The sequence below is a fragment of the Balaenoptera borealis genome (genome assembly GCF_965194805.1).
Source record: "Balaenoptera borealis genome assembly, chromosome: 6".
Classification (NCBI taxonomy): Eukaryota; Metazoa; Chordata; class Mammalia; order Artiodactyla; family Balaenopteridae; genus Balaenoptera; species Balaenoptera borealis.
The window spans coordinates 87,256,290-87,274,155 of NC_138863.1; the positions used below are offsets into that span (position 1 = coordinate 87,256,290).

Here is a 17,866-nt window from a genome sequence, read left to right on the forward strand (position 1 = left end):
GAGGCGGTCTTAAATTCTTCTCAGAGTGTAAAAGTCTCTACTGAGGCCTCAGATAAAAATATCAAGAGGGGATAATAGGAGTTAACAGTGAAGTAGAATAAATGTCCTTTTTTTTTTTTTTTTTTGCTTCTCATTATTTTCATGCTTTCAGTACAGTGGAATAATTTTTTTTTTTTTAATTAGGAAAAATGAAATGTGTAGTTTGAAAATATTCAGCTTATAACAGAATTCTTGGCAGAGTTTCCACTACTTGGGTGAGTTTTCTTGCTAACTAAAATAAATGCAAAGCTAGAAAAGTTAGATATATTTAAATAGGAAAAATAAGTATAGCATGATGTTTTCAATTCTTAAATTCTTAAAATTGGCTCCCTAATAACTCTGAGGAAAGACAGGGTACATTTCTTCTGACTTGCCCCGTATTTTAATTGAATGCTCTAATTTTGTATATTTAAGCTATTTATTTAATTATATATTTATGTACTGAAAAAGTCTAAAATTGTCTACCTATCGCTACATAGAAATATGACCCTTCAAAATACAATATAAGTATTGTTTAATTTCAAGTTAGTAATTAGAAGATTGAGGTGACCTCCAAAGTAATCTGGTCCAAACATCTTCATTAAAAAATTGAGGCAAATGAATTCAAGAGTAGTTGTCACTTGTTGAAGGTCACACTTAGTGTCCCAGTGAGGGATAGAGTATTTGCCTCCTGCTTCCTACCTTATTGCTCTTTCTCTTGATCCACAATATTTTTTAAATTATTGTACAAAAGATTAAATAGGCAGCAGTATGAAGAAACAGTTTGAAACTGATTATAAGGTGCTATTTTTCATGGTATCCATCAATCAATCAAATACACATTAATTGTGAACAAAGCCATAATTAATCTTTTTAAAAAATTCTCTGTATTGCAAATCTGAAATCATATCCATGTACATTGATTCTTAAGTATAGAATCTCTTCTTCTGTTGGCATTTGACTGTGTGAGAATATTTTTCGAAAGGGGAGTAGAGATAACAAAGAAAGGTAGCTTGATTCATGTATTTATTTCTTTCATTTACTCAAACTTCAGCTACCTATCTCCTATATGCGTAACTTTTAAATAAATGAGGTAAGTACTGAATCGGTTAATTCACTGACACTCATATGGCAAACTCAGAAACATCTAGAAAGTACAGTGTTTTAACAGTTAAGTAGAGAATGGGAAACAATGAAACGTATTATTTTGTAATTTCAGAATTTTGCAATTTATAATAGGGAGCAAGAATTTCGAAAACACCTTCTTTAACACAAGGTTTGATTACTTAAAGATAATTTTGGTTAGAACATAGCCTCGACAGTGAATGATTTAATAAGATATTTCCAAGAGGATGCAGAGAAATACTTAAGTGATAAGAAGCTCCAGAGCAGTGTACATACCTCTTCTGTGGCATTTAGAGTCTTTTTCTCAGGTTTAAGTTTAGATATTAAAGGAGAAGATAAATCAGTCTTCAGATTCCAGCTGAGAATAGAAACCATGTCTAGGTGACTATAATACAGTGTGGAAGAAAACTATTGGTAGGGAAAATAGGAATAAGACTCTTCCTGTGGCAGAAGAGGTGGATACCGAAGAACAGTTAGTTCACTGCAGAGAATACCAAAGTGATAGTGTCTAAAAGACATTTTCTAGATATGGCTAGGAAGTCATTTGCAAAGATAAAATCAGAGGAAACTTTAAGTACTAGTTTTTCCTAAGGTATTCCTTGGTGCCTTGTTTTTTCTTACTGTAACTCATCTTCTCCCTGATACAAACTTTCAAAATAAGCAAAACGTTATCTTCTTTTAAAATGTTTAACGGGGGACATCCCTGGTGCTCAGTGGTTAAGAATCCGCCTGCCAATGCAGGGGAAACGGGTTCAATCCCTGGTCCGGGAAGATCCCACATGCTGCAGAGCAGCTAAGCCTGTGTGCCACAACTACTGAGCCCTCGCGCCACAAGCGACAACTACTGAGCCCTCGCGCCACAACTGCTGAACCCATGCACTGCAACAACTGAGCCCGCGTGCTGCGACTACTGAAGCCCGCACGCCTAGAGCCCGTGCTCCGCAACCAGGGAAGCCACCGCAATGAGAAGCCTGCGCGCTGCATCGAAGAGTAGCCCTGGCTCGCTGCAACTAGAGAAAAGTCTGCTCGCAGCAACAAACACCCAATGCAGCCAATAAAATAGAATAGAATAAAATAAAATAAAAATGTTTAACGGAAGTGTTCCTCAGATTGGATATTTTGAAAGCAAATCAAATATAATTATTTGATTTGCCGAGTAGATTTCATCACCCCCCTGAAAAAAATTTTTTTAAATATGTATCACTGCCTGCGAAATCTTGTTACTGGGTCTATTTTAACTTAAAAAAAAAAAAACCTGCCAAAAAGTGAAAACAGCACAAGCTCCATCTAGTGGTCATACCGAGTACGTGCTCTTTAAATTGGGATGAAATGAAATGAGTTGATTACTACTATCTAGTGGTGAAGTTGTATAAAAACAGAGGAACTTGACGCTGCTGTCCAGTGGCCAAAATGAGACGCTGCTGTGAAAGTTCACAGAATTCTAGAATTTTAAGTTTGGAAGAGATTTTGGAAGTCTTTATCCGGTCACTCATGCCAGAATACTCCACAATAGGATTTCCTAAACTAGATGATTTTAGGAGGCTTTCAATTTTAAAAAAAACAAAAAATCAAAATTTTATTTGAATAACTATATATTTAAAATCTCTATTAGAAACATGTATATTTACTTAAAATATATTTTACTTAAATATATGTATATAAAATATACATTGCCTTAATACATGTATTAATACTATTATTATATAGATATAATTATTAACAATATATATTTACTTAGATAAATTTAGTCTTAATCTGAAATTAATGAATATCCAATATCCAAATAATTAATTAGGAGACATATATATGTGTGTGTGTGTGTATATATATATATATATATATATATATACACACACACACACACACACACACACATATATACATATATATGCATTATATGTGAGTAAAAATGAATAGATATAGGTAAGTACCCTATTATTTAGGGTGAGACTAATTTTAAGTAGAAGCATGAATGAACTTAAAGAAAAATATTGAGCCAGTAATAGTAGAAATTAAACATGGATATAATGTTATAGAAATGGGGAAAAAGAAAATCCACCCTACTTCATGGGACAACCTTACTCATCTTTGGTTTACTCTGACTATTTATACTCTCCCCAACCCCCTAAAGTCTTCCTATAGTTTTGTCACATGGCAGTTTGTCAGTTCATTGACTCACAGAACTAGAAGAAACAGAGTCCCCAGTAATCACAACATCATCCAGCACACAATAATTTCTTAATAAGTAAGTGTTTGAAGGAGTGAATTAATCAAGACTTAAATATTGCATGTTTGTTTTGTATATAGAGAGACCAGTAGAAGATTAAATAACTTATTCAGGTTCACACAAATTCTAAGTGGAACTAAAAATATGTCACCCTAGGTAAGTTTCATTGAACATTTATTAAGTGCCAGCAGTGTGCCAAGCCTTGGGTTGGGGGCTGAAGATATAAATAAAAAGTGACATTAGCACACAGTCACTGTCCTAATGGAGAACCCTGCCCTTCCTCCGTTGTTTATGGTAAAGAGAAAGGTAAAGATGTGGGAAGGTTGAAGCATAGATCACTTACCTCTAAACTAGCATGTAAGGAACAGACCAATAGAATGGGAGGATTTGAAATTCGGAATCCATTGACCCCAGGGATTAACTGCAGTTCTGAAAAATTAATATCGTGTCATTTTTATAGAATGTGCCTAAAAAGGTGTCCTTTATCGATTTTTTTATGACAGTAAAGTAGAGAGGAAAAATATAAGACTTAAAAACTTTTCTTCCTGAGATTTCTGAGATATTTAAGAGAAATGCCATGGACCTAAAATACCGGCATATTTCTCCTTCACCTACAACTTCCATCTCCTCTGCCCCCACCTTCATAGCAGCCTACGAAAAATTAGAGCCCTTAGACACAAGACAAACATAATGTCATCTAGAAGATTTTCAGGACCCCATCCTCTGCCCTCTCATCCCCAAGCCAGCATTCCTTGTTCTGCTCCATGCTTTGCCTTTCTATTATGAAACCATGTCAACAAGGGGAAGATATCAAGGTTCGAATGGCTTGTAATTGTAATGTCACCCAAAGGCAGAAATATAAATGAAATGACTTAGGAAGGTGACTTTTAACAGGATTACTAGGTCAAGTAGCTTCTCTTAGGAAAGAAGAAAAAAAAAGGCTTTAAAAAAAAATGATCTGCCTAAGTATGATATATTAAAAAGGTAAATTAATAGCAGACATTATCCTAATTATAATTAATTAGATTGAATAGTTGCAAGTTAAATCCAAGAGTTAAAACTGCTAGTTAGAGATAAAGTTAAAAACTAATACTAAGAGTGAGAGAATTTTCTGGGTCTTTAGAGATGCATCTAATTAAGGCTAGTCAAACTATATCCTGTGGGTCAAATCTGGCCCACCACTTGTTTTTGTAAATAAAGTTTTATTGGAATGTAGCCACATTCATTCATTTATGTATTTTTGTGGCTGCTTTAGCACCACAATGGCAGAGTTGTGTATTTGCCACAGAAACAGCATAGCCCCAAAAGCTTAGCATATCTCCAGTCTGACCCTTCACAGAAAACCTTTGTCCACCCCTGATCTAATCCAGCTCCCTCATTTACAGATAAGAAAACCCACTACAAACAATTTAAATAACTGGCATAATAACAGAGTTCATTATTTCAGCAGCCAAGATAAAACACAGCTTTCCTGATATGACTGAAGAGCCCATCTTTATTCTTTGCATCTTGGTTGGTGCAAATGTGAATATATTTAAAATCATATCTCAAGGTTGGAAGCAGTTTGAAGGATCAAGTTTAAGTTTAATTCTCACAACATTTAGGAAGTTCTCTGTATCCCATGTGATGGAAGAATAAGTCACTCAGGAAAAAGAAATAGGGCAATTTGAGAACTCCCTGCGCATGGTGTACTTTAATTTCTACCCATTGGGGTTACTATTTGGTATGTGGTGAAAGCCACAAACGAAGGAAAATTAGGGAAAATAGAGGGATAAAAATGAACATTTATTAAATAGTATGCTACTTGGTTTATAGCTTAGAATGTGTCCTGCTCTCAAACCAAACCCTGAAATAGTTATTATTATTCACATTAGATATGTGAGGAAAAAAACCAAAAAATCCAAAATGATAAATATGTGCAACATCACAAAACTATTAAGCAGCAAAGTGGGTTTGATACCTAAGTCTCTCTGGGTCTGACTCCAAGCCAACAATTCCTTCCTGTTTTCCCTGCCTGATGTTTTAGGTACTCCATATTGATGAGATCTGAGTACTTTAGATTTCACTTCTTCTTATTTCCCTACAAAAGGATAGACTCAAAATCATGCTAAAATCTATGAACACTTAGTCTTACACTGAAGAAATGTCATTTCTTATTTTAAGAATTCTCATTGGCATTTTCAAAGTGCACTCTCCATGAGGCATGTATATTACATATCATACAAAGACAGATGAAAATTGAAATAAAGTTAAGACAAAGTGACTTGTGAAGTAAAATTGAATACACTTACTGTTATCCATCTTAAATCTGGTGCTTAATTCGTGGCCAAACCATCCCACTAACCTGAAACATAAATAATAACATTTGATATTTTGGTCTATAAAAATAGTCACAATTAATATAGGCCAAACCATCCCACTAAGCTAAAACATAAATAATAACATTTGATATTTTGGTCTATAAAAATAGTCACAATTAATATAGGCCAAACCATCCCACTAAGCTAAAACATAAATAATAACATTTGATATTTTGGTCTATAAAAATAGTCACAATTAATATAGGACTCTAGGGCCTGCGTTTTAAAATCATGTATGAAATACTTAAGCATATAAATACTATATGATATCATAAGGCAATTAATATTTATAACCTTCTTGAGAGATTGAGTATAAAATCAATTTATTCTTGTTACTAGTTGTATTTCCTTTGCAAAGTTAAATCATCTGGAGACCTGTACTTAATGACCTTGTTCTTATTTAAAATTAAATAAAATGAACAAAAATGTTTTTTTTAGATTTTAAAACAAAGGTGAAAGCTCAAAAAAAAAGTGATTAATACAATAATGTATTTTTCTTGCAGTAAGCTCTCTAAAGAGAAATGGCAAAAATATAACCTATATAATTTTTGGAAAATTTTAAATAATTTTCTAAAGAAATTTTTACTTTCAGATTTTAATAAGAATGTTAATTAGCCAGATATAAAATACAATATATATACGAAAAATCATATGTATGTGTGTGTGCTTATTAGATGAAAAAAATTACAAAATATCTAAAGAAAAATATAAAATTTGAGAAAGAGAAATACAATATTCCTGATAATCAATTCTTCCTAAATAAATTACTAGTTTTAATACTGCCAAAATTAAAAATTCCAAGTATGTTGTTTTTGGATTTGGCAAAATGTTGTTAAGTTTATATAGAATATATGAGTGAAAATAATAAATTTTGAAATAGAAGAGTATAAAGGTGAATATGCCGTATATTATATAGCATATTACGAAGTTCGTTAAATTAATGAGCACAATACTATTAAAAGAAGCATCAGGGAGACAAATGGAACATGGCAGAAAATATAAAAAACAGTCCTCAGATCATACAACAATTTAATAAGTGATAATTGTAACATTCCAAAAAATGCAAAGATGAAGAAAATATGTTCATATATTTATATGATTTTTAAAAGAAAAATTTCTAACTATGAAAACCAAAGAAAATATAAAGGAACATATGTATATATTCAGACACATTTAAAATTCTGTATTACAAAGAAAAAACAAATGAAAAACCAAAAGAAAAACCAATGATGGGGAGAAGGAAGCTGTTTGCCACATTTAAAAGAGTTTTCACCAAGAGTTTTTTCATCAGAGAAAGGGCAGTGCCCCCAAAACTACACAGCCACGAAGCATGGTCAAGGCATTTATAAAAGGAGAAATGCATATGCCCCATGAATTCTGGGGGGGGGGGGGGGCGGGGGGTGAAAACTCAATCTCAGTAATAATTAAAAATATGAAAAAACATGAAGCTCAGACCATGCTTCACATATCAAATTGGCAAAGTCATTTAAAATTTATATGTCTATTTTCATCAAGGATTTAGTAAAAAGGAAATAAGCTCTTTAATAATGAATATATAAGTAATAAAGCCTTTATGGAGTACAGTTTGAAAATATAAATTAAATATATGTATAGTTTTCTGTCCCAGTACTTTTACTTGTTCCAGTTTATCCAAAGGACTATTTGGATTACACCATTTGGAGTACACTAAGATGTGTGTGCTAGGACAATGAACACAATAGTATTTACAGTGTCACAGCAACCCCAATATCTTGTAACAGAAACAATAAAATAAATATACAACTTTTTTATGTTGGAATATTATGTAGCCATTATAAAAATCATATTTGAAAGAATGTATATTCAAAAAGAATAAAATGGAGATAACAATATTTAAACTATGTTTCCAATTTTAGGATAAAATATATTGCATGCATTTATACGTAATTATGGCCAAAATGTTTAATTTTTTCTTTATTCACATCCAAGTCAAACTTAGACGTAATGGAGAAACACCAAAGGTACTTTCATTAGTACTAAGATTTTACAGCTATAATAACTGAAAAAAGAGGTAGTAAATTATCACTACTTTCAAATTATACAATTTTGTACCTGGTATGAACAAAAAGATAATTTAGTGTGGTAATCTGGTACAAAATTAATATGAGAACTAAATATCTGAAGTTTAAAATTTCAACAAGCTGATATATTAATAAGAAATATTCCAGACCTACATAAAAAAAGTTTAAATACTTCTGAATCTGAACAACAAGAGCAAAAAGACTTGAATAATTTTCAACATCAAGAAAAAAGTCAGGACTTCCCTGGTGGCGCAGTGGTTAAGAATCTGCCTGCCAATGCAGGGGACACGGGTTTGAGCCCTGGTCCGGTAAGATCCCACATGCCGCGGAACAACTAAGCCTGTGCACCACAACTATTGAGCCTGTGAGCCACAACTACTGAAGCCCATGTGCCTAGAACCCGTGCTCCACAACAGGAAAAGCCACTGCAATGAGAAACCCACGCACCGCAACGAAGAGTGGCCCCCCATCGCCCCCCAACTAGAGAAAGCCTTGTGTGCAGCAAAGAAGACCCAACGCAGGCATAAATAAATAAATAAATAAATTTATTAAAGAAAAAGTCAATTCTCCTCAAATTGATGTATAAATTTATATAACCCCAGTAGAATATACAAACATTTTATTTTCATTTGGTACTTGCAAGCTGATTCTAATGCCATATGGAAAAACAAATAAATAATATTTTAAAATCCCTAAAAAATAACAGCTATGACATAACAGCTCTGACAAAATATTACTATATTATAAAAATTCAAAATGAAAACAATGTGGAACTATGTTAATAAATCAATTAATATACCATTCATCATATTAATAAAGCTGAAGAGAAAGTTATAGAATCATCTCCATAGACCAATGAGTCATAAGAGAAAGTTCTATCAAGTGATATTTGCAACTTACGTCACAAGTGGTTAATTTTTGTAATATAAAAGTATCTAGAGATCAATAACGCAAAAATAACAACCCAAGAAAAATGACCAACATATATAGAAAAGGCAAATGGCTCTTTAAAAAAATTTTTTTTTTAAAAGAGCTCTCCACTTAACTAATGATAAGAAAAATACAAATGAAAGCTACATTGAGATACATTTGCTCTCCTCTTAGATTAGAAAAAATTCAAAAGTTTTATTAAGGACTCTGTTAGTATTAACATGTTTTATAAGTAACTCTCATGTATTATTGTGGGAATATGTATTATTGATGCACCCCTCTAGAAAACAAATGAGTAACAGCTATAAAATTTACAAATACATGTATTCTTTGACCTGGCAAATTCACTTCTGGGAGTTTATTCTCCAGTAGAACTTGTACAAGTATGAAGTGAATTATGTATAAGTATAGCCATTGCATCCCTTTTAATAATAGTCCAAGATTGAAAATAACCTAAACTTCCTTCAATAAAAGACTAGTTTTATAAATTATGCTAAATTTATATTATAAAATATCACATAGTCATTATATCAAAAGTGAATGAGAATGAGTTCTGGGTCCTGAAAGGGAATGATTGCGAGAGATAAGAAACCAAAAAATAAAGATATACAACAGAACATGTAGTATCTTTTATGAACTTGGTAATTATCTTGCTTATCTTCATTTTTCTCCCCCAACTAGAATGTAAGCTCATGAGATCAGGGACTTGTCTCTTAGTGTTTGTAGAAGAGTGTTTGTAATGTGGATGTGTGATGAATGGTAAAAGATTGTTAGGAGAAGCATGAGTTAGGGCAACTGACTAGTGTGGTGATGGTCAGGGGAGGCTCTGACGAGGAAGCTGAGCAGAAGAATGAGTATATTTCAGCAAAGGAGGAAGGAAAAAGTGTTCCAGATAGTCAAATAGTATATTCAAAGGCCCAGCACATATGAAGACTATGAGGGCAAATTTCCCACCACCTCCCTTTTCAACGTTTATATTTTTGTGTGTGTTATACTGTTTGACTTTAAATGAATTCTGCTGTTTTTATTGAGTTTACTAAATTTCTAGGTGTAGACTTAATATTCAACTTCAGAATTGTTTTCAAATGATTTTTCCAGAATAAAGCTCTAAAACTTATTAGAAAACTGATGATCCAGTTTGGGTTCTGCTCCTGCTATGTATGATATTTTTAGTCACATATTAATTGCCAATTTCTCTTGACTTGAAAAATCTATGGCTTCAGGGACAACTACTGACATAATATTGTTTGGAAAAAAATGTTTGGGGTGGTAAAAAAAAAACTTTGAAGGTATTAATTAAAAATTTTCTCATTATTTGCAAATAATTTTCTAAAACTTTCTTCTCCACAGTGAATCAATAAATTTTATTGCTTCAGGGTCATTTGTTAAGTGGAGAGCACCAAAAGATGTATACTCTTTTTAGCTTTGAGTTCCAAAGCATGCTACTGAAACTTATAGCAGAGTCAGTAGTCTTTAAAAGCCAAGGCTTTTGACTTGCAGTAGATAGACATTTTGGAATTCTAATTATCAAGTGTCTCATATAATAGCCTAGCATAAAGTTCATGCTGTAAACAGCAAAAAGAAAAGAGAATAATAAATCTAACCCATGAATCAAATGACATTTGTGAGTGCTGAGGAATGAGAAGCTTCAGAAAGGGAAATAGAAAGACTGGATTCATATTCCTAATATGGAGCTGGCTGCACTCCCTACGCCCAGTTAAGTTCTAGGAGATGGGAGTTGGGATGGTTGAGAGGTCAGTGGGAATTCCAGATATGTTTGGGAGGATCTAATGATACGAAATTCCTGAGCCATGTTCCCTCAGCCCTACGAGGCAATCCAAAGGGTTTGTAAGAATCCCTCCATGCCAGGTTGGTGCCATAATCTTCATACAAAAATGGTTAGCAGAAGGGCCTGTGATAGCACCTCCATTTATAATCTAGGATCATACTAACCCAAGAGACCCAAGAGAGTATCCTGAAATTCCTGTTTCCCCAGAGAAGGAAATTGAAGTGACTGAGAAAGTCAGCATCCCCAGTGGAGCTTGAGATAAAGGGCATAGGGTCATGGTAGCTCCACAGACATCTTGGAGGATGTAGCAGTAATGGGAGCAGATGACCAAGGGAGTGCCAGGTACATTTTAATGGATTCCAGGAGATGGCTGTAGACAAGATGCCTCTCCTTTATCTATGTCTGGGCACTCTGTACGTCACCCATCGTGCAACCTTAGATGCCATCCTAAGGAGAGAAGGACAAGAAAAGAACTCTGAACTGACAGAGCTTAAATTCTGAATTTACTGAGAAAAGTCACTAAGTATACCTCAAAGTTGTAAGACTGAATTTCCTGAATCAAATGAGTTGATAGATAAAAATAAAGAAAATAAAATTATTTGTCCCCCTAAGTTTATGGTCTGGTGACATTTACATATGTAACTTACTAAAAAAATTATTAAATTTCTGATGACAACTGAAATCAATTATAAAATGAAAAGTATGTTTATCAAAATTCTCATATGTTTTTGTATTAAATATCCAGAATCAGAACCTATGTTTAGTTAATCTGAACGCACAACTGAGCTATATGGATGAGTTAAATTGAGTGGGAAAACAAATCACTGTACAATGTAATTGTTTATTTGAGGTACTTATATTTATCATGATGTATATTTATTGAAAACCCATTCTTTCAGCAGGCATAGAACTGTGCTGGGTACTGAGGGGAACTCAGTATCACCTTTTCTATTGAGGCTAAGATTATGTTTGCATAAAAAAAGAGGAATAAAGAAAGGAGTTCTAGCCTGAATGAATTAGATTCATTCACTGTCGTTTAATACAGAGGCATTGACTATTGTTTTATGATATTTCTATCTTTTGAAAGAGAAGAAAAATACTACAGTTTGTTAAAGAGAATGATTTCTTCTGTAGTTACAACCCAGAAAAATAATGTATGAGCCCTTTTGCACGTAATGCTTTCTTTGGAAACAGATTCAAAATTTTCCTCTTGGCATTTTCTTTTTTAAAAATCTGAGGCAAATACAGTGGCTATGAGACAGGGTAATGGAAAACTGGGAATTTTTTTTTCCATTTTTTTTCAACGGGTTTAAAATAAAAATTGGGAGAGTACTTCAATACTTTTTTTCTTATTTAGCAACTTTTCTTTCATTTTTGTGTATTCATTTAAAAGACTAGGTATTTGTCATTTCTGTTTGTGGAGTGCTATTAAAAATTCAAGAGTATGAGTTATGATTGCTGGGCATATCTGACAGAAACATCAAAGACCTAGATACATGGTATCCAAAGATACCATCAAAGACCTAGATATGAACGTGGTATCATAGGAGGAAATTATAGTTCATGCTTAAAAGTACTGATGGCATGTTCATAGCCCAAATATGAAAGGAACAAGTAAATACACGGAGGGAAAATGTTTTCTTCTTTAGAGGAAAAAATACTTGGACCTGAGTCTATAACTGAGGTCAAGGCATCATTTTTTATGCTTTATTTACTGAATCCATAAAAGTACTTTAACTTTTTATCTGAAAAAGTACAAATATGATATTGTAATTTTTTCTGAGTTGCCTCATTATTTGATGATAATATGCCTCTTTTGAATTTATTCACTAAAGAGATTATATTTTGCTGTCCAATGGCTTAGTACAAAAGATACTGGGAGACTAACCTCTGGGCCAGCTGCATTGGAGATTCTAATTGTTTGCCATCCATCACCCTTAGCCACCACATCTGTGTCACTTCTGGATGGAAATTATATAGTCCTATAGAACATTTCAGAGTCATCTATCAAATCAAATTGCTTGTTCTCATGCCAACAGGAAATCCTATTCAAAAGGCATGGATGGGCAAAGCTTTTGCATAGTGAACTGCTAAGGAAAAAAAAGGGCAGAAACAAAGACATGTTTGCTGGAAAATGGGCAAGATCGTTTCATGTCATCTTACTTATTAATCTTTGCAACAACACTCTGAAGTAGGTATTGTTTCCATCATTTTATATTTGAGAAAAGTAAGGCTTACAGAGTTTGAGTGATCATCTAAAGGAACGTAGCTAGTTAAGCCCATATCCTGCCCAGTAAGTGAGCAGGAACACTGACCCACAGTGAGAAGCTGTGGTTGATACAGTGTCATCAGAAGGAAGTTGAAGTAGGGGGTTCAAAGCAAGTACCTTAACAAACCAATAAGCAAATAGAAGCTGAGATGGTCAGTCCCTGCAAGCTGAGTAGAAGAGCAGATGCTCAAAGTAGACTCAGGTAAAGTAAAATAGTTTAATGGAAATTAGTGTGAAGTTAGAGTTGATGCTTGTTATAAGGGACTCTATTTCTATCATTTATGTGACTAATTAAATTACCTTTCTTTTATCAGGCTTATTAGAGTTTTCCTATATTTCACTCATTAATTCTTCAAAAATAGTTAATGAGACACCTTGATAGAAGCAAGAGATAGAAATAGTACAATGAGCTGTTCTAGAAATGGTTCCTGCCCACAAAGAGCTTAAAGTCTATTGGGTGTGGGTGTGACTCAGGGTAGAAACTAATTAAACAAATATTAATTCAACAAAGGGTGGGTGGGTAGCCCCCCATCTCTGAATCCTGGTGTTCATGCCTTTATGTGGCTCACAATTAAGAATTGTGGGTGGGACCTGTGTCTCTTCCTCAAGAAGAATGGATTCAGGTGACATAGCAAAGTAGAAAGAATTGAGAGAGGGAAAATGGACTCAAACCTAGATGTCTGATATTAAACAAGAGCTAAGGAAGACAGAGTTGCTGACAGATTCTGTTAGGAGTGAGACATTGAGTGGATTGAAACCCTGAAAGAAATGAAATTAGAGACTCAAAAGGTAAGAAGTTTCAGTTTCATCAACGTGAATATTGAACTCATTAAGAGAAGGAAAGTAGAGTAAGAGAAACAGAAGAAAGAAAACACGGCTCTTCATAGAGGCTATTTATACCATAATTCCCTAACAATCAGTAGTAAATTGGGTGAGAGTGCTCCGGAGCAGGAGGATAATATATATGGCAGTAAAGTCTAATATCTAGATGTGACAGTGACATCACTGAATTCTGTTACCAAAGCAATTACTTGAAAACTTTCATCAAAACAACTCAACAAATCATAGTACAAACACTCTTACAGTTATGAAAAAAGAGGATGGAGGAACTATTCCATGTTGTATGTGCTTCAAAGTCCTGAAGCCAGTAGTGGTTAATTGTCCCAAACTGTCACTGATTTTCATGTGATGCTTTTCTTCCTCTATATCTTTATTCTGATATAAAATATTAATAATTACCATATTCTTTTAATCATTTGTGGTATCTATAATCTTAATGAAGTTCTAAATATTATTTCTTCTGGAAATAATTACAACTTTCTAAAATTAATTGCTCTATACTTTCACTTGATAAAAATTAATAATTTAAATGGGGTGTTACAACAAGAGAATGACATTTTTATCTTATTAAAATTTATTTTTACCCGTAATTCCTTGTAAAGTAAAAGAATCTTAGAATCTCTTCTTTAACTTCTGACATTTTTCAGGTTATCCTGAATATTTTCATGATAAATAGCATCAGTGATATATGGTTAATATAAGAGCCCATACTAATATAACTTTTACCATGACCAGATTAAAATTTTGAAAATCATTGTTAATTTAAATAAGAAAAGGGAAAAGAATTCTGTTTATTAAAATAGTATGTTCGAAAGATAAAGTCTTTTCCCCGTATTATTTTCCAATGCTGGAAAGTGAACAACGTGAAACCAGGTGACTGACTCCTCAAACATCAAGCAAAGATCTTGTAAAAATACTCAAAAGAATTTGATTTGATTTTGCGGGTTCATCCTGATTTAGGTTCTTGCAGTTGTTTTATTAATTTTGAGAGCAACAAAAACAAATGTTAACAGATTTCATTATGAATCAGACATTGTTCTAAACAATCAATCTTCAAAAGAATCCTGTGATGTAGATACTATTATCATCCTCATTAAACAGATGAGAAAATTGAGGTTCCAAGACTTTGGATAAATAGTCAAAGACAGGGGAATTCTCTGGCGGTCCAGCGGTTAAGACTCCGCTTCGACTGTCGGGGGCGTGTGTTCCATCCCTGGTCGGGGAACTAAGATCCCACATGCCTCACGTTGGTGGCCAAAAAAATTAATTAAAAAAAAAAATTGGTTGAAGATAATACAGTTATTAATCCTTGAAGCCCAAATACAGATATAGACCATCATGACCAAGTATATTCACAAACACATGCAAAATCTCCTGGGCAGTCTTTTTTTTTTTTTTTTAATTCATCAAAGAGTCTAAAAAAACCCCAATATTCCTTAGATTACTTAAACACTATGCTTAAGGTTCTGACCTGGCAAAATGCCAGGCTAGATGACAGCCACATTTTTTTTATATACAATGTTTTCCCTTCCTCAAAAAAAATGGTTTTTTGACTCTGTCCTTTCATAATCACTGTAGTCAGTTTCTCTTCTTCAAAATGCATGGACCTAGGTATCTAATATAATGAATCTGAGTAAGTGTATCGATCATATATTACACCTTGAAGTATTGACAGATGGAATGGGGGCTGTTTAAAGTCAAATAAAGAAACGATTATTTCAAAGAATATTTATTCAAACTCAAAATACATTTCTAAGAACCTAGGGGAAAATTAAATTCATTTTAAGACTCCACCACTTGGAATGCAGGAAAGGTAAAATCAAAATACAAAAGAAATGTAATATAAATGAAATCGTGGCATGAATTCTAATAAACAAATATTCTAAAGCTAATGCAGTAAAATTAAAAGCCATTAAATTAGCTTATAAGTAGCTATTATCACAACAAGCTCATAAATCATATCTACAAATTGAATATGAACAGTAACAATTAAGATGCAATCTCATCATACTTGGATAGAAATTTGAATCTTTTGCCATCAAAAATTAAAAATCAAGCGGTGAGTAAATTTACTTAAAATGAGGATATTAACAGAATTTTGAGAGAAGGTGTTGGAAGAGATCCAATAAATAATAAAAAGTAAAGATTTTAATATGCTTTTTGTTCTTTGAACATCATAAATTTCCTAAAAGGAGTTTCAAATAAGTATTATCAAATGGAAAGCATCACTTAAAATAAAGGCATCTTTGAGCCATGATATTCAGATTCAGTAAGAGGAAGCCACTAGGGATCCAATCAATATGATTTTGGATGCTAAGAGTTATGAAATGAAATATCAAAATGCTCCTTGATCTCCTTAGCAAGGCTTTAATGGCAGAATCTCCAGTATGAATCCCTAAATATTTCATGCACTGAATTAATTTAACTTATTCTGCAAACCCCTTACCTCTCCTCACCCCATACCTCACCAAAACTAAACAAAACAACTTATCCTGGTTTTCTTAGCTTATGTTAAAAGTGCAATTATTCACTGGAGCAAAATCCCACATATAAAGAAAAAGATCACAATCTTTTCTAAGGAAGTACATTTGCATTAAAAACTGCTTTCATGATGTCCTTTAATTTGGCAATTTATCACCACACATTTAATAATTTAAGTCTGTGCTTAGGAATATAAACCTGACTGGGAGTAAGTTTCTTTTTTGTTTTTCCTTTTCCTTTTCCTCTTCTTTTCCCTCTTCCTTTTTCCTTTCTTCTTCCCTCCCCTCCCCACCCCTCTTCTCTTATTCTCTCTCTCTCTCTCTCTCTCTCTCTCTCTCTCTCTCTCTCTCTCTCTCTCTCTCGGGCACAACTTAGAACTAAATACAATTGTCTTATTGCTTTCATGGTTTCAGAAAATGTGTTGAATCAACAAAACTGTTATAGCATTACAAAAAAAATGGAACATTTGGGGTACAGCATAATTGTTTATTTTTAAACAAAATCTGTAATAGCAATTGTGAATAAGTTTGTCTGTCATCTCATATCCTAATGTCCTCTATAACCGAACCTCAAGTGAAAGTATATTACTTAAAATCCTCATCAAATAATCAGGTTTCACAGAATCAAAAGTTCCACAAAGGTTGTTTTATTGAGGATGTAATGAGAAATTTATCATTCAAATAGCTTTTATACAGTCTTAATTTTCATAATAAAAAATTTGGTAGCTGAACTTAGGAAATGTGAACATGGTACTCTTTCATACTTGAGAAAATGAAAAAGATGAGAAAGTTACAGTAAAGTTTGTTATAAAAACTGGAAGGGAATCTTAAAAATGCCCAGGCCTAACTATTTATTTTTCCCATAATCAAACCAATACCTGGAGAGGTGATGAGGCTTGAATTTGCAGTCTTGTTCCATATGAGCCGTCAATGGCACCCCTTTGTTTTTAAGATAAAAATCAAAACTCCTTAACTTGAAACACAAGGACCTCAATGATCCTGCCTGGAACACCCCACCACTGCCTGTTCCCTTTCAGTCTGACTAAGAGTTAGGAGAATTTCTCCAGTCAGTTCAAATATTACCTCCTCAGCAAAGGTTTCTCCAACGTCTCTCTTTCTTTTCCCTGTCACACTGAATGATAAATCCCAAGAAAACAGGCTTATTCTTGTCTGTATCCCCAGTGTTTGCATACTGCTTTGCCTGTAGTAGATGCTCAAGAAATATTTTTTTAGTTGATAGTTGAAATAACTGTATGACATTTGAGTAATTTAGCATCATTTGGACAGACATCAGTCTGATTCTCCCCTCATTCTTGTCCCTTTAGCCAAACTTTTCTCTATGTCCTCTAATTTCCTAATAACTTTAAACTCTGTCCTGCTTTCTTTATCCCACTTGCCATTACTGTATTTTAGATAGTGAGTGGCTCACTTCTGTGTGATTGCAAACATCCCTTAACTGACGTCCACATTTCTGTTTTTGACCTCCTTCAGAGTGCTGCCACCTATCTTTTATAATAGATCTAGAAGCCTACAACTTCTCATCACCTCCTTTGCTGCTCCCCTGCTTTGAATTGTCACCTCTTGTCTTCATTCCTTAATGGTTCCCCAGCAGGTCTCCCAAAGTCTACCCTTACCCTCCTACAACCTATTCCCAAGAAAGCCACCAGAATGATCATTTTAAATTTGCTATGTCATGTCACTTTTCAGCAAAATGGGCAATGTGTCCCAGGTCTTTATATTGCCTTATAAGGGCCTGCATTTTCTGGAC

General features: G+C 33.5%; 1 protein-coding gene across 1 annotated transcript in view; it reads right to left on the minus strand.

Annotated features, from left to right (window-relative positions):
- Positions 1-17,866, minus strand: part of KYNU (kynureninase) — a 109,739-nt gene that overhangs the window by 4,858 nt on the left and 87,015 nt on the right. The window contains 2 exon segments of the mRNA XM_082395823.1: positions 3,714-3,799; positions 5,662-5,714. Coding sequence (XP_082251949.1) covers positions 3,714-3,799; positions 5,662-5,714 — 139 coding nt within the window.